Source organism: Aptenodytes patagonicus, chromosome 3 (genome assembly GCF_965638725.1).
Source record: "Aptenodytes patagonicus chromosome 3, bAptPat1.pri.cur, whole genome shotgun sequence".
Lineage (NCBI taxonomy): Eukaryota > Metazoa > Chordata > Aves > Sphenisciformes > Spheniscidae > Aptenodytes > Aptenodytes patagonicus.
In genome coordinates, this window is record NC_134951.1 from 18,345,664 (window position 1) to 18,371,078 (window position 25,415).

Here is a 25,415-nt window from a genome sequence, read left to right on the forward strand (position 1 = left end):
CACACTTTGCCTGATTTTATTATGATCTATATGCACAAACATAGTTGCTATAAGGTTGCTCATCCATTATTTGAAATAAGTCAGCAGTTTCACAGTCACAGAATTGATACGTTTGACTTACTGAAGAAAAAAAATTTATTTACTCTTAAAAAATAGTCCAAATAAATTGAACATTTAAAAGATTTTTTTGACGTGTCCTAGGTATCTACAGAGGTCAGTATACTGGGCTGAGGGCATCATAAAGCCTCTGTGCAGCCAGTTCCACCATTTCACGAAGGGATTCGTCATCTTCGCTTCCTGGCTCACAGTCAACTGTCTGGAAACAAAAGAAGTATGTTAGAACAACTAGCACTTCATATTCCTTTTCAGCATGTGAAGAATGCTCGTAAGGGGAAAGGAAAAAGTAGTCATGCAAATTGAAAAGAAAGTTATCAGGAGTGGCACTGGATGTTTTTAAATGGTCTGCCAACACGCAGAAGAGTTCAGAGAAGACTTATGCAAGTCCTGCTGAGGAACAAGAAGCTTAATCTCGAGTTTAATGTTTGATTAATAACTTGTTTCAAAACTACTAAGTAAAATGCATTAAGTTTTGTAGATTACATTTAATTCAAAATCAAATAAAACCACACAAGGTTCAGTCCTTGGAGATTTCATTTTATCTGTGAATTCACCTGCATTGTATTAGGTTAATACTGCAAAATACGTGCATTCATCACGGAGGTACAGGCACCTGTACTCAGGGAGTCTCCACACTGATGTTCCCACACCCATAAGATAACATTTACATCAAAATAAAACCCCAAAGAGATTAATTTATCACTAAAACAAGTCTTCCTAGAGAAAGATGCCCACCCCAAACTTGCAAGTTGATCGACATTCAACCCAATCCCCTGACTGCTCTATCTCAAAACCAAAGGGCAGCATTTGCATAGTAATACTATTCTTGATCCTATGGACTTTCTAGGCTCTAAGACTGTATCTTCTCTAATTCAGTATTAACTTGTTACTCTTCTGAACAAGTAACTCCTTTCAACCATAAAGGTTTTTGGGAAAAAAAAAAGGCATTTGAAACAGCAAACGTGTATTTAATGTTAGCTAACAATGCTGTTAAAAGCTTGTTTACTGCAAAAGCACCGTGTTAAGTTAACGTGGAAAAAATAAATCTACATGTCCCACCATATAATCAGATCTATACTAAACAGTTTTTTATTTTAAAGCTATTAAAGGTTTATAAGAAGATAGATATGCACATAAAGAAGGACAGATCTTTCTTGTAAAACTTGGTTCACAATGGCACAAGCTTGCCATTGCCAACACAGTATATAAAATAAGTATTACAAAGATACACGCTGTTGCAGTTGAGTTGCCATTACGGTTTCTGTCAGTACACAAGTCTTTTAACAATAATGACATATATCAGTATAGTATATGAAAATGAAACCTAACTTTTTGATTAAGCAGTATGCATTTTTTTCCAGTCTTGTTACTTTCTTCTCTATTGCAAGAACTCTCTTCATCAGTCCTGTATTTTTCTGTACTATGTATACACTGAAATGTAGCATATATTTATTAAAACACTGAAAAAAGATGACACAGCAAGCATTGGGTGTTAACCACAAAACTGTAACTCACTATCCTCTTAAGATAATTAACAGTCACTTGTTTTGTTTCAATAGGTAACAAATTTTGGGCAGGGACCAACCTTTTCTTCTGGGTTTGTAGAACACTTAAAACACTTGTTGTGATCCCTAAGGACAGCATCTGAGAGCTACTCCAGTGGAATATATTACTACTGTGGTTAGTGGTAATACATAATAACGTATTAAAACTATAGAAATAATCACAGAAAGTCAACACATTAAAATGCTTAAGGACACGAAGGACATGGTTTTAACCATTCTTTACAGTTCCACATTGTTCAAATAACTAGGTGTGATAGCTTCTTAAAGCAGCCTTCTGACACGCATGACATCCAATTCTGAATCTAGCTTGTAAATCAGTAAAGTATTTCTTTTTGTGAGTATTTCAGGCTTTCAATTTAGCTACAAAAGGATCAAGATGACAAAAAAAAATTTATTAGCATCATTCCTACTCTGTGATTGTTCAATTATTCAGACCAGAGCCTATGTTTTAAGAGCATTAAAAAAAAAATTGTGGGTTAAATCAGCTTCTCCTCTACAATCTTTCTTTATTCGTTTTTATACAAGTAGAGAGCTGCTGAAACATACTGGGTTTTCTTCCAAATTTACTGCATTTGTTATGTAAACATTGCTAGCATTTTTTTAATGAAGAAAACTCTCTAGCAAATGCTTCTGTAACAAACTCAGTAAACTCAGCTTGCAGGCTGGATCGGTATTTCTCTCAGAAAGGCTGGGTACTGATCGGCTGATGAGAATGTCAATGAAATTAATGGAAAGTGAATAGGCTTAAGCTGTTTTGATACCAAATACAAAAACATTTCCTTAGCAAATGGGTACACGATATTCTAGGCATCACTGTATACTAGACTGGAGACTCACCTCTGTTAAACATAGTGCACACAAAAGCGAGTGCTTTGCTGTACGTACCCGAGTGTCCAGCGAAATGTTTGCAGTCTTTCCATCAACCGTGACGCACAGGACAGAGCCATCTTTTGAACTCACACAGTCTTCTCCAAACATATCCCTACAACAAAGATCTATGCATGGAAGACGTGGCCAAACAGCAAACTTATGTTTTTCTTCCTATTAATCTTAGGCTTCCAAAGGCATTTTGTTAGCAGACTATCTCCTTTCAGCAATTACTATTTAACCCACTCAGATATAATTAACAAATACCAACCTAAATTCTTATGAGAGTGGCCGTCACATAACAGGAAGTATTTTACCCCCCAAAAAAATCTCATCATAAATGAAGGGAAGGATTCTTTTGATTTCAAAAGAGGTAAGTGTTCTACCTAAATAACAGAACATACATCAGAGTAAGTTTTAAGAGAGAAGTGATCCAAAATGGTATTTTCATAAGCATTCATAGCGTAATTTTGGGAGACAACTTAAAAATTCGCTTCTGGAAGAAATAACTGAGTCCTGTATTCAAAATTTTAATGATGCTGAGAACTTTTTTTACTGTACCTCTTTCTTGACTTAATTCCTGGCCTTCACAGAAACGAGACTGAATTAAATTTGCACAAAGTATTTTTAAGTAAGTGTATCTTTAAACTGTATTATACTAAAATTATTGTATTTACATGATTAACAGTGATCATTTTCCTTTAGAAAAATACATGCCAACTTACTGAAGCATGATCTCCATTCTCTTCCTATACACATCCATATCTACTTTTTTGGAAATTTTATGTACTGCAGCTGAAAAGAAAAAGGCATTTTACTTTCACAGACATTTGCTGGGAGGGAAAATTGGCTAATTGATACAATCTGGTTCCTCATTCACTTTAATGATAAACAATCTAAAAGCTATATAAGATATATATGTTTGAACATATTATAAAGAAAATGTATTAAAAAAGACGGAAGAGTCAAGGAAGTACATACATTTAAAATTCATATTCCCTGTATTTATCACATTTTAAAGTAGACAATTTTGCAAGTCTAATCCTCACTTCTCAATTCTCCTTTTTATTGTTAATGCTCATTACTTCTCACATTTCCTTTACTTAAAAGTGAAAATAATCCACTTTCATAATTTTTTTATAATCCCTCAATTTTCCATTGTTATAGGAAAATACTGCATCATGGAGGATAGGAGCATGCAGAGCATACATAAAGTGAAACTGGACAGCAAGTGTGAGTAGTAGTAATAGGCACAGACATTCCTGGAATGTGTTTCAGGATAGAGTTTGAAATGAAAATAATGATACTGGTTTTAGACTTGGTTTCAAAATCAAGAGATAGTTTAAAACAAGTAATTTGCTTTTGAAAATTTAAGTATTTGATCATTAAAGGAGTAAGAAGTCTATAGGAAGAGCTAGTTGTGAAAATCTCTACCCGTTTCACTGATGAATAAACAAAACAGATCTACAACTAGAGTTTATTTAAAAGAAGGCTTTTTAAAAACCAGTTTGCAAGATTTCTAAGTCATCTTAAGAGTTCAGAGAACCGAACACAATGGTAGTTAGAATAACTTAGAAATTCTTTGAAGAACTTCGTAACTGCAAGAGACCACACAAGCGCATCCTAAAAAATTACCATCCCTTAGATAAGATGCAGTAACTGAATGTACTAAGCAAAACAATTTTATGTTGAAATGAGGTAAGAGTAGGCACATGCTCAACTGAGCAACAATAACTTACTTTAGATATTTAAATTCAATCACTTGTGATCCTGTGAACTTACTCTAAAATACAAAAGTGCAAAAAGTATTTGGAATGTGTTAAAAACCCCAAATAAAGGAAAAAATCCTGCAAGTAGCCACACCTGAGATTAACTGATAGAATCACAACCATGAAACAACATGAGAAATAATGCAAAAAGGCATATAAAAATAGAAAGAGGAATTAATTATGGGGGGAAAAAGCTAGATATTGTCACTAGCAGATTGTACAGATGAAGTGGGGACTACCAAAAGTCAGGCCAAGACAGATATTACAGTAAGAATTAAAGAAATTAGTGAAACAGTACAAGATTTTTTCCAGCCATATAAAGAAAGATATGGAAGGAATAAAAAAAAAAAATCCAAACCAAAAACAAACAAACAAAAAAAGGAGGTCAAAGTACCATCCAAAAATAAAATTTCTATTTTGGTTAGTTTCAGTGGAACAGAACATGAGGGCATGGCTAGAAGGGCTGATACATACTGAAAATGATCACAACCAAGACAAGAAAATTACACTTAGATCAGGTGGACTAGCAAAGCTTTATCCCAAACCAATGGAAGAACTGCTGTGTGAATTTATAAACTCAGGAGAAAGAATTTTTAACAGATTTCTTGACTCAGGTGTGGGACTAAGCACCTAAGGAACAGTGATTGCTATTTTATATATAATTACAAAATAAATAATAAAAATACAAGAGGAGTAACCCAGGGAAAATAAACACCTATTTGTCCATATAGCTCTAGTGCTTTCCATGCTGGTTTGGAAAGAAAAATCTACTAGAAGTGTTAGGAATAAAATGTCACGTGGGGTTCAGAAGAGACAGATCATGCCAGACTCCTCACTATCAGTCTCTGATAATTTAAAAACATCAGTTATTTTAAGGATAGACCTAGACCATCAGACTTCAGTAGAGGATCTGATACAGTATGACATGAAAAACCCTTAGGTAAGATCAGAAGATGTAGAACAGTACAGAATTTTTAACATTGGAACTGGTTAAAAGGAAGATGATCACAGAATGATTTAACTGAGGCCGACGGGACGGTACGTATAGCACAGGATCTCAGACTGCTTTGAAGGCTTCCGGGTTCAAGCGCACACCTCAGATGTGTCCTGGGTTCATGTCAGAAGGACCTCCTCACCTCCTCCCCAATACTCTATTTTCCACACAAAGGAAAAACAGGCACTAAGGTCACATGTGCCACTGGTCCTCTATTTAAGGGCACAGAACTTACCTGCTGGGCATTACAGGCACAGCTTATGAGTTTTTAAGGTATGACCTTGGGATTAATTTAATATGATTGCTCCTCATATTGTCCTTTTGCTGAATAAAAAAACCAAAACCCAAATGGTACTACTTTTACATAACACCCAAGGAATAGAATTTTGGGTTCTGCTTGCCTGACCACATCCAAACTGGAGATGAATAATGCTCTAAGATGGATACACAACTGTCACTTATGTCACTAGGTGAGCAAGGGTACACAACGGCAGAATTTAATAAGATATTCGTAAGTAAAATAGTAACGTATATTCCAAGTAATGATGCAGGTAGTGGCAAAAAAAGTTATTTCAAACCCTAGAAAATAGAAAAAAAAATTCCTTATTTTATTTTGATAAATGGATTATCATTAAATTATCTCTGTTACTATGTTGCCAAGCTACCAACACTTATCCTCAGTGGCCAACCCAATATTCAATACGTGCTCCAGATTGTTAGCACAGTGGCATACACATTCAAAAGCAAAACAGTGGAACAAAAAATATAAACTACCATCGCTAGTAATCCCAACAAAATTGCTGTCATTCTTGAACAGCAACGTCAAACCCAGTATCTGATGATGCTTTCACTACCCAATAATTTTACTTGGTTACAGGGTCTGCATAAGTGTAATTGTGAAATTAGTCTGACTTTTTTTCAGCATTGTCTACCTAACTGTCCTGGTTTCAGCTGGGATAGAGTTAATTTTCTTCCTAGTAGCTGGTATGGTGCTGTGTTTTGGATTTATTAGGAGAATAATGTATAACTGCTAAATATCTCCACAAAGTGGTATCCAAAGTACAGTAATGGCTTCAGTACAAAGCTCAAATACCAGATTAAGCTCAAGGCCAGTGTTTTAATAACAAACCTCCCATGCAAAACATCAGTAATCACTGCAGAGCACAGCAAACTGCAAAAACCAACACTAATCTTTAACACGTACAGCAAAAAAAAAGAGCATGACGCAGATTAGATAAACTAGTATTGAGAACAGATGAATCAATATTGTAACCCGCAACTGTTAACAGATATAAATTCCTTAATACACTCTGGTTAATCTGTTACTATCTCAAACCCTTCGAGCCCCACGTTGGGTGCCAAAAAGGACTGTCATGGTTTAACCTCAGCCGGCAACTGAGCACCACAGAGCCGCTCGCTCACTCACTCCCCCCACCCCGGTGGGATGGGGGAGAGAATCGGAAGAGTAAAAGTGAGAAAACTCATGGGTTGAGATAAGAACAGTTTAATAATTGAAATAAAATAAAATAGTAATAACAACAACAACAACAATAATAATAGAAGAAGATACAAAGCAAGTGATGCATGATGCAATTGCTCACCATCCGCCGACTGATGCCCAGCCAGTCCCCCAGCAGCAATCGCTGCCCCCCAGCCAACTCCCCCCAGCTTATATACTGAGCATGATGTCACATGGTATGGAATGTCCCTTTGGCCAGTTTGGGTCAGCTGTCCTGGCTATGCCCCCTCCCAGCTTCTTGTGCACCTCCAGCCTTCTTAGTCGGTAGAGCACGGGAAGCTGAAAAGTCCTTGACTTAGTATAAGCACTGCTTAGCAACAACTAAAACATCGGTGTGTTATCACATTATTCTCATCCTAAATCCAAAACACAGCACTATGCCAGCTACTAGGAAGAAAAGTAACTCTAGCCCAGCTGAAACCAGGACACTAACTCTTTCTGATGTACAGTCATAGGAATACCACTCATGAATGGTAATTATAACTTTCAAATGAGAAACTGAAATATTTAAAAGAGATCTCATAAACTGTTTATACACAAAAAACTAAAGTGACTAATATATTACTTATTTTAAATAAGGTCACATTTTCCACAGTCAGCTACCAGCTGCCATATAAGAGAAAGTTTCAACAAATGAACATGTTACAAATAATGAAGACTAAGTTGTAATTCTGTTTTTAAGTAGCAAATCTTAGTCCCTAAAAAGTTTCATAAGGAGAGGAAGTACAATAGTGGGATTGCAATCTGTTGCAAGGCATTATATCCCTCTAAGCTTGATATAAAAAAATTAAGAAGAAATGCCTCAGTTAAATAAGCATACACTAAACGTACTACCTTTCTGTATTTTGGGATTTGACTGAACTTCCAGTATCACTGTTGTCACGGTGTCTGCATACATATCATTAGCAGGATTTGCCACCCACTGGAAGATTAAAAAAAAAAAAATTTCATAATTTGAGCCCATTATTTGGGCTGAATGAATAACGCAACATAAAACCAATGTAACTTTAATTGCATTCTCCTGTTTGCTTTTCTCTGAATTCTAGCTTCAAATGACTATCATATATTTTACACCGAACTATTAACTATTTTTAACTTAGTATATTCCAGTAACTTCCCATGAAAAATTCAAGCTGTTGAATGTTTCTGAACACATTTATGAAACAGTTATTAATTACCACAGCCATTTGGGGGAGGGGGGAAGGAGGGAACACCATTTGACATTATTTCCAATTACTATTTGCCAAATAAAAAAAGGGCACCGAATCCACCATAATATTCTTGAGTCATGGCAAAAAAGAAACTAGCAGTGGCTAAATGAAACAACATGCATCAACACAGGACCACAGCTCAAGGGAAACTTTGCTCTAGCTTTCATTCTACTTGTCATCCAATGGAAAACTACTTAAAACATTTAATTCTGCATGGCATCTATATAATACTATTTTGCAGAAACTGGAGAACAAAATACTTCTTTCTCCCTCACCAATGCCCACCTCAAGGACAACCATGCCTGGTTCCTGGATCACAGTAATGTTTTTGAAAACCTTCAAGGCTGGTTTTTGTTGGATTTCTATTTCTTCTACATCACCTAAGAAGTGATAACAAATGGTTAGCAAGGACAAAATTATACTGAAAAGAAGACTAACTTTATCTGCATAAGAAAACAGGTCATTTTAAGAATGCTGTGATTATCATCACAACTGCTCACAGCAGCTCACAATTCATTTCTCAGCCTGAAGTGCATACTCTCTTCCCTTGCCTGACAAAACTATTTTCTTTGGTCTGGATTGTTTGGGGTTTTTTTAGTGTGTAATATTGGCCATTTTACTTGTTTTGAATTCTCATAGTTGACTGGCTTAGTACACTGACACATGTACACCAATGAAAAAGAAAACAAATGAGAAATTCAGTGCTCCATTTGCGGAATTAACTAGCTCCTCTTATACCCTTAAAGGATAACCCATTGTTTACATAAGCACAGAGGATAAAACAAAAGCATTTGTGTGCCAGGTAGCGCTCAGGCTGTAAGACCTGAACACCAACTGAATATAGGTTCTCTCTTCACTAGTGGTATGAATTAGATTCTGACACTAGAGGAGAAAGAAAAAAATCCGCAGCTTTAAATCTGGGAAGGGATCCTGCAAAGTGTGTGTGCCTCTAATGAACTAGGACAGGAGTTGCCCCTATCCTTTAACAAAGCTAGACAGAGGCACTGGGGATTGCATTAGTGGCAGATTTAAATGGCTTCTGACTCAGAAAAAGCCAACAAGGTTAGATTCTTGCTTCTCGGGGAGGGACAAAAGAGGCTGTCTGTCACAAAGGAGGACAGAGCTTTTGTTACTCTCTTTTGGGGCTGGAGATAAAAGATCGATTAATAAATTTTCCATCAGAGTGGCTATGGCACTCACTTTGGAGGCTGACAGGAGACAAAAATCAGCCTAGGCTCTATATTACTATATACTCATGATTTTGTAGTACAACTACAGTAGAATCCCCCAAAAAGGATGTTTCATGCTCATGAACTGGATCTGGCAGAAGCTGCATAATCTAATGAAAATTGTAAAATATGAAACCAACCGTGGCACTTCAGTTACTGGCAAAGAAGTTTCCACTCATAAGATGTCTGAAGACTATAAGTTCTTTTAAAAGTTGACCACTATAAATCATGAACATGTCTTTCCAAATACGCACCGGTAAGTTTTTGTAGCTGATAATAAAGCAGATTAAAAGGGCCGGTATATGGAATGGCTTGTGTCTGTGTTACAGTGCTCATCGCCAAGTCTGTATAATCTGAAAGAATTTTTAAAAGTATGTATTAAAAATTATCCCTTTGAATTTGCTTCTTAAAAAATTAAATTGTCACTATAGATAAATAATGGCATCAATACATTCAAGACAGAGGGTTGAACAGGACAGTTTGTAAAGAGGAGGGTGGAGGGTCTGTTATAAGATAAATAATGTATTTTTGGTTAAGAAACCAGCAAGAGCTTGTTACTTTATCATGCCCATTAAAAGCAAACAGTGAACTAGGACAGTAGAATTGCTTTCCCCAAGCTCTTCTGGCATTACTACTCCATTTAATTTTCCTTCCATCTTGAGAATAGATCAATTTCTTTAGTAATAAATAGCATAGGAGCAATACACAATATTTTCACTGTACTGTGGCTTTTTACACTAAAAACTAATGACATTTTAGAAACTGGCAGGACAATTGATCAAGATGCTCTTCTGTTCTCACTGGCATGTTTTATGCATACTCATACAGAGGAAGAAGTTTTAAGTAACCATAAAGGGAATGGAAATTTGCTTCTTTTCTCTTACAGAAAGAATAGAAATTTTTTTAAACTTCAGTGGACAAAGAATTGAATGCCTTGCTTCTCACTCCAACAGTTCAGAACTTCTGGCAAAACCAAGCCAAACTAAAACAAAGATGTTCACTAATTGCTTATCAAACACAAAATTACAGAAAAAAAACCCAGTATTGTGTGTGTTTTAATGACAGAAGTATACAGTAAGTTTCAATTACCTACTGAGCATATTACGGTCTTTACTTACTGGAGAGGTCACATGGAGAAAGGATGTGATAGTTAAAATTTCTTTTAACTAGGATTCCAGAAATTCTCTGTCCTTGCTCTGGTTTCTTATCTGCTAAAGATCCCATCACCTGGAAAGAAAAAACACACATAGTGCAACAAGGCAATCTGAAATATTCATAGCTTAAAGTTAACTATGGAGATGAAATACAGTTTCCTGAGAAAAATCAAACATTATATAAAATTAACTCTGAAAATAAAGGAAAGTCAGAGTAACCAACAAACATTCTGAGATGTAACACAAGAAAAGGTTGGAAGAGTGAAGAGCCAAAAAAAACCCACCAAACACCAAAAAAAACCCCAAAACCAAACCCCAAATACAACACTAAACCAAAACATTCACATGCTTTGAGTCCCTGGAAAACATACACAATCCAAAACCAATTAAAAATAGAGGCTTAGAAGAAAATGCATAGTGTTTATCCCAGAGGAAAATACTGTTGTACAGGTAAGAAAATATTAATTTTATACCTTGGCAAGTTTTTCTCCTCTGAAGTTTAATGTCACAGCTTCAGTATTCCTAGGATTATGAACTTCTATATGAACTTCATCGTTATCCTCATATTCCCGTATCAATGCTGCTTTCAATCTGGCCATTTCATTCTGCTCACCGTGAACTAAAATCTACAGAAAGACAGTTTTCCTTTTAGCAGAAGTTATTTGTCCAACCAGACATGTTTAGTAAGCAAATTATCCAAGAAAACTGCCATCTTGTACCTCATCTTTATAAAAATGTAATTTCATGAGGTCACAATATATGAAACATTAGCTCATTTATACTACATACAGTTCCATGTGTGTCTTGGAATTCTATGCATTATTCAAAGGCCCAGATTTTACGACCCTGAGTATTAGTAGAAAAATATATGCAAATAAGCAGAATGTATTACAGAGATTCCATTTAACTTTTCATACACGAGCACATTGTTATATTATGAAAGGGAAGTATTAACTTAAGTTCAATGATAAAAGTTACAGTTAGCTTTACATTTTTGCATCTGCATGTAGATAAACATAAACGTAATAAACGTGCAATTCAGTATGCTTATTAAGTTCACAATTTTCTTTGCCAAGTTAAATCCTCTCTTCTTCCGCTATGATTTGTTTTATTTCGATCTGTGCTTGCACACTGCCTCTCCCGCAGTCTCAGCAAGTTTCTGATCCTAGTCTCCATTTTCATATTCTGGTCCTTCACACCTCCTGCTCCCTGTGATTTTATCGTGCTTTTTCCCCCAGGTGCTGCCTTTGTCTTGTGCTGCCTGCTACATACCTTCTTTCAGACTGGCCTACTCTTTTTCAACCAATGTTTTCTTGTTTATTTTGGGGCAAATTCCAGTGAATTATCCCAATAGCAGTGTCCCCAGCTTAATGTCGTCCCATACTGTATCTTACTTGCGCAAAACACTGCTGAAACAGGTTATGGACCATACCACTTTCTCGGAAGTCATCCCCAGATATCCCACATGCAAACAGTCAAGAGCAAGTTCATCTTTACTTTGCTAAGGTAACATGACGAAGAATGGTTAAAATCTCCACCTTTTATTATTCAAAGCATAGGGATGCTGGCTACTGCTAGACACCAGTACCTGCCTTGATGACTCAAGGCTGTGAACTGGTTTGATAAATCCCACTCTGGAGAAATGGGCAGCATGTATACTAACCACATGTGGAGGTTTCAGGGCCCGGATAAATTCACTAGTTTGTTGATAATCTGTGTGAGCAGAGAAAGAAATGTAATCCACAGACATCTTCAGTGGGAGTTTTTGTCCTGACATAGTTGTGATTTCTTCAGGTTCAGACATGATGTGCTAGAAAAAAAGAACACTTCAAATAAAAAATGGAAAGCCTCCTTCAGACGCCATATAACTAATGCTTTACATTTCAAAAATCAATGAAATAATATTGGAAGCCAGGTTAAATGTGAAGAACTGAAAAAATCTCTCAAATTTCACAAAACACACACTCACAAATGAAAAAAGCACGCACAACACACACCATTTCATCTTTTGCATCCTCAGCAGATCTGGGAGTTCATTCTTCTTCCAGATACATCTCTCTCAAATTTGCATTGAAATTATAACAAGTGTGTGATTTCTACCTCTAAAGGCAAAACTAGATGCTCTGGTTTCCCTTAGCTGCTGGAATTCGGAAGGAAGGATTTCATTCCCTACGACTGGACAGTGGTACAACATGCGCAAGGCAGTATGATCTCTGATATTTAAGTAGTGTTAGATTTAATATTGACTCCTCTACAATTAGGGTTAGGGCTCCCCTTTCAAAAAGTTAAATGGTGGAGGGGTCTAAAGATGGAGAAAACTATCAATCATTCTTTCTCATGACCAGATAACTGCTGTTATTCTGTACATCATCACTGGAAATGGCCATATGCAAATTTTCTGTACTTTTCATTAGTATTAGCCAAAAGCAATTAGTTTTGACTACATAATTATGTGTACGTGACAACAATCTTAGTAAATGCAAATAAAGACACTTGCTACTAGCCAATTCTTTTCAAACATAACATGCATACTACTTTGTATTAAGAACTTGTGGTGCATTAACAACTCACCTTAGCAAGCGTTCCTTCAACACAGTACCCTGCTATAATTACTCCATTTCTCTTATCTGTGCACCAGCTCTCAAACAACTCTCTGGATAAGCCACTCTGCATCATACCTGGGGAAGCCATCACAACACTTGGGCCAATATCATCAAAATGATCCATACTCTAAATGGACAAACAGCGAGACTATCAGTTACCATAACTCACTTAAATGAAGCAAATATGAACTCTTCTGTCACCCTTCCTCTTTTGTAAGACAATCTTATCTCAAGCTTACCTTCAGGTTACTAATATGCTTGAAAACAAATGGATTGTTGATGTTAATTTGCTTGCGGATTTTGTCATTCATGGCATTCACATACGTCTGATAAACTGCCATACATTTCTTTGCCAAAGAGGAGGCATAATATATAGGGATATCATGGAGTTCAGGATGATTCTGCCAGTATTCATCTTAAAAAACAAAAACAAAACAAACAATGAAAAACAACAAAAAACCCAACCACCAACCAAAAAACCCCATACAACCCCGCCCGCAGCATTATCTCCAAAATGCATGCTTCTCAGAAATGTTAATACTTCTTGTAAAACAGATTTAGCAGTGTTTTTTTTCATTTTTATTAAAGAAAACCACAATCACAGACTTTTTTTTTTCCCCACTTGCTCTACTAAAGAAAAAGTAATCACCAACTAAAAATGTATACAACTAGTACATACAGGCAAACAAACAAGAAAAAGATGAACTTCAGATATTTTCAGCAGGTCAAATTCCAATCAATCACCAACTTCAGCTACAAGGTATAAAGTATACATGATATTACACAGCAATAAATCTACATTTACAACAACGCAAGTTTTACTACACCACTGCAATAAAGCTAAAATGCCTCTGTCAAATATTAATTACACATCTAACAGCTAGGGACATCTGCACATAGGTATGTTGTTGAGAATTCACTATATCAAAGTTCTGTAAAACAAATCCACGGAGTTCAAGGCGTGAAGGGATCGCCCAGTTATCAAGCCTGTCTTCCTGTATATCACCAACAGTTGTATTTTACAAACTTAACTGAAACAAAAACAGGAAAAAAGCCTCCACTAACCACAACTTACTTTATCACTGATGACAGTAGCCATGACCTTTACTAAACACAAAGAGATCTGAATGCAGCTACACAAACATAACTTACTCATTTTCCCACTTGGATACAGTTCTGCTAGTCTAAAACATATTTATATCACTTAAGTGAGGAACAGTCATCCAAAAATAGACGTAAACTCTTTTGGCTGTATTTGTACATTTAAAATGATATGGCTTTAACCTAACATTTTTGATTTGCAGACAAAGCTTTTCAGAACATGTCAGAGAGGCTCACTGCCATGACTATCTTAATAAGTTCAAGTGTAAGGTGGAAACAGCCAATGAAAGATAACCAATAGCAGGACTCAGAACGACATTAAAAGATGGCACCCGTTGTCACAATTTTCTATACCATAACGCAGTATTTTATTTTTTGTCAGACACTTATGGAAAGAAGGAGAACAAACACAGAAGCCTGCGGGCTCAGTTGTGTAGGCATGTGAGATGCAATTGCTCTTTCTACCTAATTAAGCATCCAATTGCGTGTCTAGCTTTACTAGATGTATTTTCAAGCTTATCTTTAGCAACTCTGGTATCTACATACAGCAAGGAGAGCCAACCAATTACAAACTAATGGCTACACGAGATTTAAAATGTTTGGTTTTTATCTCCTCTATGAAATAAACAAACCTCAATCAATGATAAGTACTAAATAATCCGGCAACATCAAATACTACCCCATGCCTGGATCCAAATTTCTTATTAATATTTGAATAGACCAGTAACACATTTTGAAAACATACTAGTTTCTAATGTTGAGCTAAACTGAAATGGAAAGTGAGAAGAATTTCAAGTATTTTAGGTAATGTTTTAGATTCAACACCCCTAAAAGTAAGTATTTTAATTTTGAGATAGTTATCTTTTGATCTTGCCAGCATTTGCATGAGCAAAAAGACTAGTGAGAAATCACGTAACATAGTACAAATTAAATGTGCTAAAAGGAAGCAAAGAAGCCTAGAAATAATTTATTTAAAAACTCTTTTCTCTGGTACCTTTTAACAATTACTTATATATTTTATGTGAAGCGGCTTGTTATGATCACGTATAGTTTCTCCCCCCATTTTTGCTCTTCTTAACAAAGCCTAATTTGCTTTCCCATTATAATTAGGACTTTAGAAATGCTAGAAGTGTCTGTTATGGTCTTCTCAGCTTTTCCTATAAAGACTTCTTCATATAGGTTTGTGAATTAAAGGGCAAGGACAGTGAAACTTTGGAACAAAATATATCTTTTTTTTTAGCAATATCGTTTAAATGGAACAGTCATGTTTTGATTGCTTCCTTTTCAATCTGTAGTAATAGCTCCTATTTGCTGAAATCCCAGTTCAACACGATTCAAAAGTCAAGCACATATTACCATGTCATTACGTTCTCCTTTCTAGGTGTCCTTTCTGCCTCACAAAGCAGAACTGCCTTGGTTAGTTGGTTAGGTTTTTTCATTTGAACAAACAGTATTACATATTCTGAGGTAATTAACACGCTGAAAAATGGTTGAAGAGTTGTTTAAAAAAAATCATTATACCTGCACATGAAAACATTCTCATCTAACTTTATATGCCTTTTATTAAGAGGAGCTGGGAAGGTACATACCTAAAATTAAAAGTAGTTCTTGAGCTCGACCCAGGGCAAACACAGGAATAAGACCTCTACCTCCTCTATTTACAATGTCGTGAACGGTATTACAGAATCTTGCCTCTCGCTCTTCCCTTTTTTCATGAATATGAGTACCATACGTGGATTCCTATGTACAAAGAAATTTAGCATTAAAAGTACTGACACAAAGACTAATTCCTGATCTTCTCCTCTGAATCCAACAAGAAAATGCAGAAAAACGTAACATGTTGTTACCATGCAGGGGGCAGAGGGGTAAAGGGAAAAATCAAACCCACCCCAAATTCCCATAACCACCTGCACCAAGATAATCAAGATTCCCCCTCCCCCAAGTCCCTCCCAGCAATTTGGGAAGACAGATCCGGTCAGGGGTGGGGGGGGGTGGGGGGGGGGGAGTAGAACTATTAATTTTGGTGCTTCTTTTAAGAGGTTTCAAATTTAACATACTTATTTTCCTAACTGGAAATGCTGCCACTGCTTTGATGAATGGGTTATCACGTTACCATGGCTCACTAGTGGTACGAGTGCCACAGTTTAGAAACACGTAGTCTAAAATATAGGAATTACACAAAATACAAGTTTTTTGATGTGATTTAAAATGAAATAATTCTCAGTTACAGAAAGCAGTTAGAAGGGACACAAAGGATTAAGTAATTTTAAGCATTACTCTGAAAGATCTCACTGTTCATTTCCGAATGAAACAGTTGCTTTTAATGTTTCCCCTGAGCTTCTGATTTTCCAAACATGGATTCAGAATAAAACCGTTTTGCTCAGAAACCAAAACCAAAAAAATATGGAATAGCACTCAGGGCACCTCCACCCAGGACAAATTCTCAACAAACATAGTTGGAAGTAGGTTAGGACCTACTAAAGAAAGGTATCTGGCTAAATTGAGGTTTGTACAATACATCTAGCAAACACAAGGTGAAACCTAGTAAATCTCCCATCTTGTAAAGGTTTGTCTAGAGGCTTAAGAAACTTCATCAGAAGGATTGTGAAACAAAAATTAGACTTTTTAATACAGTGAAAATAAATGTTGGAGTGTTCTGAACACCCAAGCGTTTGGATATTTAACACAAATCACATACTACCATTAAACCTCCACTGTCTTTCTCATCCCATTTTAGCTCTAATTAAGTAATACTCCTATACTTTTTTAATGACTAGTTTAAAGAAATAATTTTGTAAAACTTACAATTATAAGAATATCAGGTTTAATATTGGGAATCTCAGCTGCCATCAGATGTCTGTCTTCCTGTCTTGAGAAATCACCTGTATATAAAAGCTATGAGACACAAAGAGAAGCAGTTACTCTGATTACAGGTTCTACCAAGTCAGCAGTCTTTAAAAAGCTGCTTAAAAAAAATCATTCCTATACGACAAAGATAGTTTTAAGGAATTTATGATAAAAAGGTCACTTGTACTTTAACTAAAGACTCTTCGGATGTGGACAATGCTTATAATATTAGGTCAATAGTACTACAACACAAATATTTTAACCACAATGAGTAAAGATATTTCAAGCAGTACCTTAATTGCAACAGAATTAGGTAAACAATTATTAATTTTTATTTTTCTTTTCATTTGGGATATAAAGGTGCCATTTTCAGCATTTTGCATACATGCACTGACCATTAAGAAGTAAAAATTGATATAACAGAAAATACAGCAGGTCCTAAGTGGAAGTACAAAGTAGGTAAATCAGCATTTACATATCAGAATGTAAATATAATGAATAATCCAATAAAATTACTTTAAAAAAATCCTTCTAAGATTTTCTGATACTTAAAAAAAAGCCTGTAATCTAGCAGATTTTCCAAATGGAATGATCATGTTCCCCATTACACCAAGAAGTAATTCGTAATTGTTAGTAATTTTTAATGGATTCTTAACTGCAGGGTAGAATGCAGATGTGCCCAAAATGATGGTTTCAAAACTGAACGTTTTTTCCTTAATGATCATTCTACTGATGAAAATGTGAATAATAACAAAACATATAGTCAGCAGCAGCAGATAACTGGTCTAAGGTAACCTACTATCACATTCCTCATTTGCTTCACAGAGAATTAAATAAAATAATGGATGTTAAAACCCAATCCATTTGAGTCATGCATAGTAAGAGGGAAATCTTTCTCCATCATGCCTTAATCAGCAAAAAAAAAAAGCACTAAGATATCTAAATTTTATTGTAATCATTGTAAATTCAGTTCTATTTCTGTACTTTTTTTAAACTCTAAACTTTTAAAATTCTCAATCATTATACACCATGAACAAAGTCCGACTAGACAGCAAGCCTCAGGACCACCATCTCTCTTCCCTCTTCAAGGCTGTATGAAACTTTTCCTGGGCGGGGATTATCCTACTGAACTCCAATTCATGAGATTAGTTTCAAGTATCTGGTTTTGACACAGTGCTGCCTGTGATTATATGACAACTTATTTAATCTCTCTAGGCCTAAAATTAATAATAATCCTATTTCTTTAGGTACTTTAGCATAAGAGTGTTACGAGAAAAATATAACTCACATACTCTGACAAATGCCATTTAAGCACTCAGACAGGCAGACGTGGTAAATCAGAATTACAAAAACAAACATCTGTTTATAGATTTTACTAAAACGCAGCTTCTGTAAGACTGCCTCAGCTATCAACTACCTCTGAGCAGACCAGCACGGAAAACTACATTTCTACTGGTTCCAAGTCTGAGTCATAACTCACTCCCATAAAATCCAAACGTTCGACCTGGTTCAATACATGTGTCACTTGCTAGTTCTAATCAATGAGAAAATACATGATCTAAGTCAAGGCCTCTCACCTTGACTTGAGTCCAAGTCTATTTGACAGCTCCAGCCACAGTGGTGGGGCTTAACAGACAATAATAAATAATTAATGACTAAGTTAGAATTCACGCTTGATTTCAACTTTATAATAAAAAGAAAATACCTTCACACCAGCTATTTCAATCATAAACATGGCTGCTCCCAGAACATGGCCTGCGTGGTAACACCAGAATTTGATTCCTGCCACCTCTTTCACTTCATGGAAGTTGATGGTCTCGATCTTGTCCATGCTTTCTTCAAGGTCTGTTTCTGTATATAGCATGTCATCCGCTGATATATTACTGGATATAAGTGAAATGGCTAAATATCAGCTCATCTTACAAGCTTAGATTATATAACAGTTGGAAAAAAGTGTTCCTGGATTTTTCCCCACTGACAGTAAGAATCCCATTCGGCAACGCTATGTCTCCTACATTAGAAATCAAGTCCAGGTACACCTAAGCAGAGTTAAAGTGTCTTTCTTCTGAAAGGCCGCACGAACAGTCTTTTCATTTCACAATCTGCTCTGTATTTGCCTAAAAGTACCAACAGATTCCCAGCCCTGGACAGAGGTCTGACACTCAGCTTGTAACAGCCCTCAAAAACCAAACCAAACCACACTTTTCCCATTGGCCCAGAACAAACAAGTTAAAAAGAGGACTGTTTATCAGGTTTCTGACCCAAACTAGAATCTGCTGCGTTGAGATATGCTCAGGACCATTGAACTCACACATAAAAGATGTGTCAAGGCATGTAACAGGAGAAAAACAGAGAAAGAAAAAAAAGAGGGGAAAAAAACCCAACACGTAAGTAACAGAGCATTCTTTGTACATTTGCTTACATTTAATATTTAATTTGACCTTGTCCTGAAGAGTGAGTTGTATCTTTAGGGGCTTAAAATTCACTACTTCTGTGAAGCTTAAGAAAAAATATAGACATTAAAAAGCATAAGTACAAAAGAACATCTTAAGAGAGACAGATGGTGGGAAAAAGAGGATACTATTAAAGGTCCAAATAAGGCAAATGAAAAGAATGAGAGGAAAGAAGTTGTTTTTTTTTTTATTGATAGGAAGTTATTTGACAGACACATTATCCATGAGGCAGTAAAATGATTCATTACTTCTAATCTGGTTATAACGCTGTTACTTGTGGCAACATCCAGGTTCATCCAGCCACCTTTGGGGGCTTCATCTTAAGTTTCCTATCGGATGTATCGGTGAAATAATTAAGGAGTTGAAGAGACAACCCATGGGTCAACTTACCTGACTTTGACATAGTCTGAAAGAAGCCATCTGTAAATAGCTTTTGTGGCATGAGTCATAAATGTCCTTCCTTTAAAACTTGTTTTCTGCAAAAACCATGGTAAAGCCCCACAGTGATCTAAATGGAAACTTAAAATAGACACACAAATCCAATTAATACATTAACACTACAAAACACTAATATATAATATATATCCTATAAATACTTCACTGGATTAACATAGTGTCACAAAAATCGAGAAACAGAGTTTTCAACCTCGTTGTTAACTATGCTGGTCTATATTCCATACACTAGTGACTAGAAACGCAATCAAGAAAAGGTAAGAGTAATACAGGAAATTCTCCATTAATTGCAAAAGTTTTACCCATAAACCCTCAGAATTAACTTTTTTGTAATTTACATATAAAGTTAGAGGGAGAAAAATAACAGGAACCGGGAACACAACAAATGTCTAAGATGCAAGAAAGCTAACAAACGTGATCCTAAGTTTGCATGTAGGACACTGGATTAAAACACGTACTAAAATAATTTTATTTGGCCACACTTCTAATTTGACCTATCTTAAGGAAGTGCTTTTAAAATACAGGTAGAACAAGCATATATCACGAAAACTCAGTATTTTATAGAGACCTGGTTATGAGTCATTTACAAATGGCTCTCCCTGTCTCTCAGCCACTAAGCAATATTTAAACCACATTCAAAGCTTGCGGAAGTCTCTGAGAACCTTTTTCATTCAAAGCCAATAGAGCAAAAAACACAACCCATACTTTTCAGCAGTCTTTATGTAGAAAACTCATTCTAGAAGCTGTCACAATGGTGTTAAAGCAGGCCAGGTTATAAAAAAGTCAGACATCACAGCAAGCTCCAAGGAGAGTTGTAATGTCAAAAGTGACTGGACATCCTTAATTTAAAAAAAAGTTGGAAACTAAAATTTTACCATGCCATTACCATCTATATAACACCTATTTTCAGCCTCTCTTAATAACCCACAAGTCAACACAGCTCAGACCACGACCTCAGTATATTTGTTCTCTTAGGTGCAACTTACTGACTAATTAGGAGAAGATCAATCTCAGCAGGATCTATCAAATCAATGTAAGGAAGAGCGTCCATTCCTTCCAGTCCAGGATGGATTCCGCAATCAAGCTGAAAAATGAAAGAAAGTTAAAGCTTCTAACAAAATGTATAAAAAACCTTCTTCCATTTTGGTCTAAAATATAGTTACTAGTGACTAGTAACTTTTAGCATCATGCAAAAGAAGTATTTTTTCCTTAAACATTGCTTTTAGCATTGGATTCCATATCTCGGGCTGCTGTCTAGATGACTTATCCCCACCGGGAAACTGAACACCTTTCAAAAGATCCCAGTCTTTGTTTATAATTTTGTACCTATGCAAGCCTTCATTCACACTTCAACAATACCTGAATATACAGAACAAGTGTATGCAAGTTATTTCAGCCACCATCTCAAAAGACAGCTGGAAAAGGGAAAGAGAACATGTATGTGTTTACATGTGACTGTTTACACATAACTATAGGTAAACATTAGCCTTAGGTTCCACTGAAACCTAATATGTGTAAATTTTAGAATCGACACTTACAACACATACGTTCTGTTTGGGGATATGGATGTATTTTACAAGACAGCCTCTGTAATGCCTGCTATCGTATATGCTGTATTGTTCCAGAAAGCTACAAAATGTGCCTCTTCTAGCACAGTGGCCAACTTCAGTGAGGAAGCTGAATTCAACCCGTAACATCTTTTTGTGATCTGAAGTACCATGATGAGGGTGTACAAATACATTCATGCAATAATTACCATTATTTTTCTTCCTTTAAACTCCAGAATAATGCACGACCTTCCTACTTCTTGGCCAGCACCTCTGCAAAAGGATATCAAAGTCATCAAAATTAAAACAACCCACAATGTATAGATGTAACTGGATATTGGATGCCTTCAGTGGGATTATTTTTCTGTGTAGAAATAACGGCTGCACAGCCCTTTTAAGCTCAGATATTTAAAGTAACTGAACAGTTATATTTATCTCAATGGAAATTAGACCCTATATGACGCCGCAGGAGTAAAAAGAACCTGTTTTGGGAGATGATTTTGGTCTCTTCTTGTTTTTACTGCATGCCTGCACACTCAGCTCCCAAGGTGATATAATGAGTTGAAAGTTTAATTAAATAACAAATTACTTTGGGCTGAACAAGCATGAAGTAGCATCTTCAAGTTGTCCAGAAGTCAACTCTTGTGATGCTACCAAAAACACCTTCAGCCTACACTGGCATCTTTACCAGAGAAAAAAATTCAACTTAAAATACTACAAAACCCCACGACGTTACCGAAGTACAAAGGGCAAAGAAGAAGTTTTTCGCTCAGACAACACTTCAACGTTGCGTAAGGGAAGGACACGGTCCTTCTAACCGGCTGTGACAGCTACCCCGCAGACTGCAGGCTGCCTGCTCCTCGGAAAAGCAAGCAACGAAAAACCAGGAGGGGGGAAAAAAGCAGCCCGGGATTTCAACGCCTCGAACTACGTTTCACTCAGGCCGCCCGGGGCACGCTCCCGCCTCCCCTGTCGGGATAGCACAACCGGTGCCTGGGGGAGGCGCCGGCCCGCCACCGGGGGCACGCACCACCGCCCCGCCCCGCCCCGCCCCGCAAGACGGGGCTTCTACCCGCGCCTCCGGCCGCCTGGCCTGCCCGCCTGTCGCCTGTCGCCCGGCGGCCCCCAGCCCCGCCGCCTCCCCGACACCCCTCCCAGGCCCAGCGCGCGGCTCCCGCCGTCGTCGCCCGCCCCGGGCGCTCACAGGGGCCGGATGAGCAGCTGATCGCTCTCCTCCGCCGGGATCAGGGCCTCGGCTTTCCGCTTCGCCGACATGGTGGCGTGAACGCCGGCGCCCGCCAGCGCCCGTCCCCCCGCCCGCCTTCCGCTCCCCCCCCCCGTCGTGCCGTGTCGCGCATGCGCCCGCGGGGGCGGAGCGACCCGGAAGTGGAAGTGTGCGTGCCGGCCGCGGGCTGAGGTGGGGCACCGGCGGCGAGCGGGGTCCGGGCGCTCCTGGGTGAGGACCTCGCTCGGGTATTGAGGTCCCGGCAGCGGCGCTGGGAGGAAGGGGCTGAGGCGAAGCGTCCCCGGGGGGGGGGGCGCGCGCGCGCGGGAGGCTGCGGAGAGGCCCTCGGCTGGGGGAGCCAAGCCGCCGCTTGGTGCTGCCAGCTGTGACAGCGGCCGCGCTCCTGCCTTCCCCCGACGGGGCCACCGGGGACTCCGCCTGTCGCCTTTCTGTAGGAAGCGGGTTTATCGCTTTATCATTCATGAGGTTATCATTTGGGGCTAGAGGTAGAAACGGGAAGGAAGGCCAGGCGGGATGCGGTGCTGCCCTGCCTGGCTTCCCCTGCCTCACCCCGCCGCAGAGCCCGGAGCCTGAGGCAGGACTCGATGCTTCCTGCGTCCGTGGTGGAAAGATGCGCCTTAGAAAACGCGAGTGCTGAGCAAGGAGCTGCTAAGAGCTCCTTAATCATCTAATGTATTAAAAAAGCTTGTGAAGCGGTGTCTATTAAAGTTGTGCCTTCCTCAGAGACTACCGGCAGAATCCGCAAATTCGCTGTGTTCTAGCAGCTGCTGCTCTGAAGGAGGGGCTGCTAGATTCATGCTGGTGGCTGGAAGGAGCCCAGAGGGACATGGGTGTGCTGGGTGCCACGATTCCTTGCTTCACCGCTTGTCACTGAGGGTGGCTTTTGGCCTGCCAGGGACCAAGTGTTTGCTTAATGGCAAACACAGCAGCAGTCTGGGGACTGTAATGCAGCACTGCATCACAGATCTAAGATCCTCCTTGTGCATCTTCCATTATTTTCTGCTGTGTGAGCTGTCTTCAATAGGCTGTCTTCCTCCTTTGTCCTCTTTCTTCCCCCTGCTCAAAATTTCTGAAGCTGTGTAATTAAAATATTCTTCTCTGAAGCTGGGAAATAGGGTTTCAGTACTCCCTGACTGGGAGCCAGCATCCTACTTCTTGACACTGGCCAGCCAAATGTTAAGTGAAGCAATTGAAGTAGCAGGGCAGACACAGGAAAAATGCTTCTGGAATACTCTCAGAACTCCCAGTAACTCAGTTCTAAGGCAGTAAATGTAACATGCTGCTTGCTTTAATTTTCAGGAACATGTTAAGTAGTAACAGCTGCTCCCAGAAGTATTACAATCAGTAGTTCTTCAGAAGTAGGGTTGTTTGTTGTTTGGGTTTTTTTAACGGGAGCATAATCTTTGGAGCAGGGATTGCATTGGATGCACTTTGTATGGCACTTAGATTGTAGTTACAAATAAAAATCATCTAATGCTTTTAAGTGGGAATATAAATTTTAAATTTTGTCTTGTTTCTAAATCTATTATCTTTATATGCATTATAAACTGACCTTCGCAACAGTCTGTAAACTAGGAAGCAGCATTTTTTTGATGAATCAGAAGGATAGGGAAGTTTTCGCAGAGAGCTTGAGGGACTTTCCCCAGTCACACATGAAGAGCACCAGAGGAACATTCCTACTTCCGTTCTCAGAGTCCTTTACAAGTTTCCCGTTTTTGTCCACTTTGGACACAGTTACCCTGGTGTTTGCCAGGAACTCCTTCCCTTGATGATATGACAGCTTTAATTTTTATTTTTCCTACCTAGAAGATCTTCCTTGATCCAATTATGAAAAAATGTTTAGAAAAGGAAAAAAACGACACAGCAGCAGCAGCTCACAAAGCAGTGAAATCAGTACTAAAAGCAAGGTAAGCTGAATTTGGTATGTGCTGTGTTTGTGGAAGCACTTTCATTTGTTACAAGTTGGCAGTTCAGTGGTTCGCTTGCACTGATGGTAGGATGTGATTTCCATAAAATGCCATGTTCCACAAGGAGAACTTTCTACTTCTACTATTCCTCAGATTGTGCTATGAGAGTTAAAAAACCCTATCCGTTATAAAGCCCTTGTATTCTGAGATGAATGCTCGATTGCTTCCATAGTGAAGCCCACAAACACAAGAGTTTCTGGCAGCACATAGTAGGGTTTGGAGGAAAAAGTAGTACGTTTGTTCTGTAGTGATAAATATTGTCTTTAAGAAGGTGCCTGGTGCTAGGTACCAAGAATGAGTTTATCCTTCAGTACTAGTTGGTTACTCAGTGTCTCTAAAAAGTCTTCTTCGTTTTGAATAATGTGTCCATTTTGTCTGATAGGTTTTGGAATGATCAGTTGAATATTCTGGATTTTCCAAGGTGCCGTTTCACTTCCCTTGCACTGCTATGTTATTTCAAGCATTGGTGACAAGCATGTAGTTGTCAATTTCTTCAAGTTAAGATGCAGTACCAGAAAAGTCTGGACATAACCTTAAGGTTCATTTTCTCTTTTTCTTTTATTTCCTCCTCCTTTCAAAGTATTTGTGGACTTCTCAAGGGTTCCTGCTGAATTTATATCAGTCTAATCTACATTGAGGCAGAAAGAGAACTTCAGGAAAGAAATAGGTGGTGGTGTTTTTTTCTCCCCATTTTGCAGTGCTGCTTAAGTAATTAGAACATAAACACTAGTTTATTTAAAAAAAAAAACAGTTGAGGCAGGGCATCTAAAAGG

The 25,415-nt window shown here is 37.9% G+C and overlaps 2 protein-coding genes across 5 annotated transcripts in view; one reads left to right on the top strand and one right to left on the bottom strand.

Moving 5' to 3' along the window:
* On the bottom strand, positions 1-22,745 carry CPSF3 (cleavage and polyadenylation specific factor 3). The gene is made up of 18 exons (XM_076332803.1): positions 22,634-22,745; positions 21,639-21,702; positions 20,869-20,966; positions 19,820-19,948; positions 18,682-18,859; positions 16,935-17,024; positions 15,719-15,869; positions 13,268-13,443; positions 12,997-13,155; positions 12,089-12,235; positions 10,899-11,051; positions 10,390-10,498; positions 9,526-9,624; positions 8,328-8,422; positions 7,666-7,753; positions 3,275-3,344; positions 2,568-2,664; positions 1-316 (listed from the first exon to the last, which is right to left on the bottom strand). The coding sequence occupies exons 1-18, from the start codon at positions 22,702-22,704 to the stop codon at positions 215-217; spliced, it is 2,076 nt and encodes a 691-aa protein (XP_076188918.1). The 5' UTR covers positions 22,705-22,745; the 3' UTR covers positions 1-214.
* The window catches only part of ITGB1BP1 (integrin subunit beta 1 binding protein 1), a 9,079-nt gene continuing 6,402 nt past the window's right edge, over positions 22,739-25,415 (top strand). Inside the window, exons 1-2 of one of the 4 annotated variants that reach the window (XM_076332805.1) lie at positions 22,739-22,846; positions 24,482-24,582. In XM_076332805.1, coding sequence (XP_076188920.1) covers positions 24,511-24,582 — 72 coding nt within the window. In that variant the 5' untranslated portion in view covers positions 22,739-22,846; positions 24,482-24,510. Of the gene's footprint in view, positions 22,886-24,481; positions 24,583-25,415 lie in introns of all 4 variants that reach the window. The other 3 variants (XM_076332804.1, XM_076332806.1, XM_076332807.1) reach the window with 3 other exon arrangements.

Coding starts and splice junctions, on each gene's coding strand:
- CPSF3 (XM_076332803.1), bottom strand. CDS start 22,704: ATGTCGGCGAAGCGGAAAGCCGAGGCCCTGATCCCGGCGGAGGAGAGC. Junction 13,444..15,718: donor AGAACTACTTTTAATTTTAG/GTATGTACCTTC, acceptor TTGTTTTTTAAG/ATGAATACTGGCAGAATCAT. Junction 317..2,567: donor ACATTTCGCTGGACACTCGG/GTACGTACAGCA, acceptor TTTTGTTTCCAG/ACAGTTGACTGTGAGCCAGG.